The following is a 3,601-nucleotide window of genomic DNA, read 5'->3' as shown; positions in this document are numbered from 1 at the left end:
GTATATTTTTTAAGAAAACAACCAAGAAGCAAAATGTCGACCAAATAATTTTGAACAATAGAGGCGGCTGAAACTCTTCGAAAAAAATTACTATGACCGTTGTTAAATTTTATCATAATTTGGACCAAAAAATGACAACAGTTTGTTCTTTCAGTTTCTGAACTTTTGCTGCCAACGGTCCAAGTCCGTCAAGATTGATACAAATTCTAACTACTCGGTTCAGACTCAAGCTGGGGTGGTCACAGGCCAAATTGTATTCTAATAAAACTCACGAGAGCGCACACCCAATACTTCTGCGCTCAAAACAAAAAGATCTGAACGATCTAAAAAACGCAATATAGTCTGATCAGAGGCCAGCTGGAGCGCAGTCGCGACTAATCAGAGGCAGCTTTGAGCGCATGTGTGTCTGATCTCAATTCTAAATCTTCTTGGTTAAATTTATATTTTACACGATAGAGAGATCGTTTTGTTTGATTCGGTTGTAGTTGGAAGAGTAATTCGGTAATTAAATAATATTTTCATCATGTACAACCTGCTATGAACGTACCTCAACAGATTAGATTTCTTATATTGCAATCAACCCAATATCCAATGCCTGGCGATTTAAAAAATAATAATAGTCAGACCTTATTCAATGAAATTTATTAGACCACTTCAAAAGCAACATATACAAAATTAGTACATTATGGTGGACACTTGCCATATGCGGATAGATACCTACTAAGATATCGGTGTTTACAATCCAAAAATTCTATGAATTAATTCTTAAATGCTTTATAACCCCGCATACTATGATGTCATTGAGTATACTGACATTCGGTATAATGGATTTGGTTATATTGTCCTGCGACACCATTTCTGCTAATTCGTACATGGCACAGTCCCTAACCTAGCAATTTTTGAAGAAAAAACACTTTATGAGAGAAGCAGATCAAATAAGTATACGTCATTTGATAGCATGTTTAGATTAACTATTTAGGTTGTAAATTGTTTAACTTTATTGAGTTATCATTCTCTCCTTCATTTTTGTCAAAGGAAACATTTCTTCCATTTTCACTCAAGTTTGAATGAGTTTTTTTCACATCTTTTTCTCCATTAGCACTATACTTCCTCACCCCAGTGCAAATTGGTGTTCCTGTTTTAGTTAGCTCCTTATCCGAAGTTTTCCTTCCCTTGTCAAACAACTCCCGATCTCTCATTTGTGCCTCCTTGTTTTGTTCACAAACATCCCTGTATCGCTTGTTGTGTTTTTTGACCAAAATGTGTGTTAAGTAGATTGGCATGACGCAAACTGTGTTTATGAATGCGATTGAGAGAGGTAGAATTGAGTTGAGGTCCGACTGGGGTGGATCGAATACAATTCGGGTCATGGCGACAACGATTATGGCGTTTTGCATTCCTAAACGCAACAATCAGTAGACACAATCAGAGAGGGGCAAACCCGTGTTGGCCACAAAATTTGCCTTTAAATTAAAAAAATTGGAATTTCTTATTATGGTGTCTATGAAATTGCAGTCAAAGAAAATTCGTAAAATGATAGTTTTAAAAACTTTTGCTGATATTTTGGAGAAATTCTATATCAATGAAAACAAGGTGCACATAATCGCATAAGTCCAAGTTTTGAGTGGACAAGTTTTTTGAGAAACTATCAGTTATAGAGGTTCATAGAACAGACAAAAGAAAACCTTTACAGCATGCAGTCCAACATTCAAAGTTTTTTTCTTTTAATAAAACCTGAGAAATGATCGCGATTGTAGTGACACGGTGTTATGAATTCTGATGTCAAAAAGGACACAGTATAAAAGGCCTACTTACATGAGAAATCATGTAAGTTATTAAGATATTCGGGGCTACGTGTGATACGTTCCTTTTTTTCTTGCTCTGAACAATATTTGGCAAAAAAAAACGAATGTCAAATTGTTGACCAAACGTAACATTTCAGCAGCCGAACCATCTACAAATGAACTGCCACAACCTTTTATTTGAGATCACTTTATATGGCCACTTTACCACCGCCTTCCAGTTTTTGGAGTCAGCTTATGCTCTAATTGCTGAAAAAAGTTCACATATATCAAATAAATCGTTGTTTGATTAGTCTTGAACTAAAAAACATATTGGATAGAAATGAATCATCAAATAGCTTGGAGTGCTGCAGAGGCAGTTTCGGTTTTTCAATGTCACTGGTCAAATATGGAGTTTGTGGACATTCACCTTCAAAATTCTATTCAGTTTCTTGTCCATTTTTTGAACATTTTTTTATTATATAAAATCTGACACAAGCTTGTCTGAAGCGCAATGATAAATTCGGTCAATTGTCAAATATGGAGTTTGTGGACATTCACCTTCAAAATTCTATTCAGTTTCTTGTTCATTTTTCGAAAATTTTTTTTATTATATATACTCTGACACAAGTTTATCTGAAGCGCAATGATAAAGTCGGTTTTTTTTCAACGTCAATTGTCAAATGTGGATTTTGCGGACGTTCTCCTTCATTATTCTATTCACTTTCTTGTCCATATTTTGAACATTATTTGTTTATATATATTCTGACATAAAATTTGTCTGAAGCGCAATGATAAAGTCGTCTGTTTTCAACGTCAATTGTCAAATATGGGGTTTGTGGACATTCTCCTTCGAAATTCTATTCAGTTTCATGTCCAAAATTTGAACATCTTTTTGTTTAACATTCAGTTCCTTGCCATTTTTTAACACATTTTGTCTATGTATACGTTCAGGCAAAGGCTTGTCTGGAGCAAAATAAAAACCAGTTGTTTTCGAATTGTTTTTAATAATGAGTTTGTGGATATTCTCTTTCGCAATTTTATTCAGTTTCGTGTCCATTTTTGAACGTTTATCGTTTATTTATATTCTGGCGAAAACTGGTTTGGAGCGTATTAATCATATTGGTTGTTTTTAGTGTCTATCGTCAAATATGGAGTTTGTTGACATCCTCATTCGAAGTTCTTTTTAGTTTCTTGTCCTTTTTTTGAAAAATTTTTGTTTAAATGTATTTCGGCTCTAGCTTATTTGAACTATAATGATGTAATCGGTCGGCCTCATTGTCAATTGGCGAGTCGTCAGATATGGAGTTTGCGGACCTTTTCCTTCCAAATTCTATTCAGTTGTTTTTGAACAGTGTCGGAATATATATATATATATATATATATATATATATATATATTATATATATATATATATATATATATATATGTGTATTCCGGCACAGGCTTAGTTTGAGCATTATAATAAAATTGGTTGGACTCAGTGTCAATTGGCGAATTGGCAAATATGGAGTTTGTGGACATTCTCATTCAAATTATTCAGTTTTTTGTCCAATTTTTTTAAACATTTTTTTTCTGGCTCAAAATTGACTGAAGCAAATTAATAAAGTCGGTTATTTTCAATGTCAATTGTCAAGTAAATATTTTGGACATTCTCCTTTAAAATTTTATTCATACAAATATTTTTCACACGAGTTTGTCAGAAGCACAATGATAAAGTTGGTTGTTTTCAAAGTCAATTGCCAAATATGAAGTTTGTGGATATTCTCCTTCGAAATTCTATTCAGTTTTGTGTCCATTTTTGAACATTTTTTTCATAT

The 3,601-nt window shown here is 33.4% G+C and overlaps 1 protein-coding gene across 1 annotated transcript in view; it reads right to left on the bottom strand.

The window, feature by feature from the left end:
• Positions 1-855: 855 nt before the first annotated feature.
• The window catches only part of LOC142349380 (ileal sodium/bile acid cotransporter-like), a 24,350-nt gene continuing 21,604 nt past the window's right edge, over positions 856-3,601 (bottom strand). The window contains exon 6 of the mRNA XM_075400891.1: positions 856-1,399. Coding sequence (XP_075257006.1) covers positions 972-1,399 — 428 coding nt within the window. The 3' untranslated portion in view covers positions 856-971. The remainder of the gene's footprint in view (positions 1,400-3,601) is intronic.

Source organism: Convolutriloba macropyga, chromosome 11 (genome assembly GCF_964194025.1).
Source record: "Convolutriloba macropyga chromosome 11, txConMacr16.3, whole genome shotgun sequence".
NCBI lineage: Eukaryota > Metazoa > Xenacoelomorpha > Acoela > Convolutidae > Convolutriloba > Convolutriloba macropyga.
Note: the sequence above shows the minus strand (reverse complement) of the source record. Positions and strands in the feature narration are given on the sequence as shown.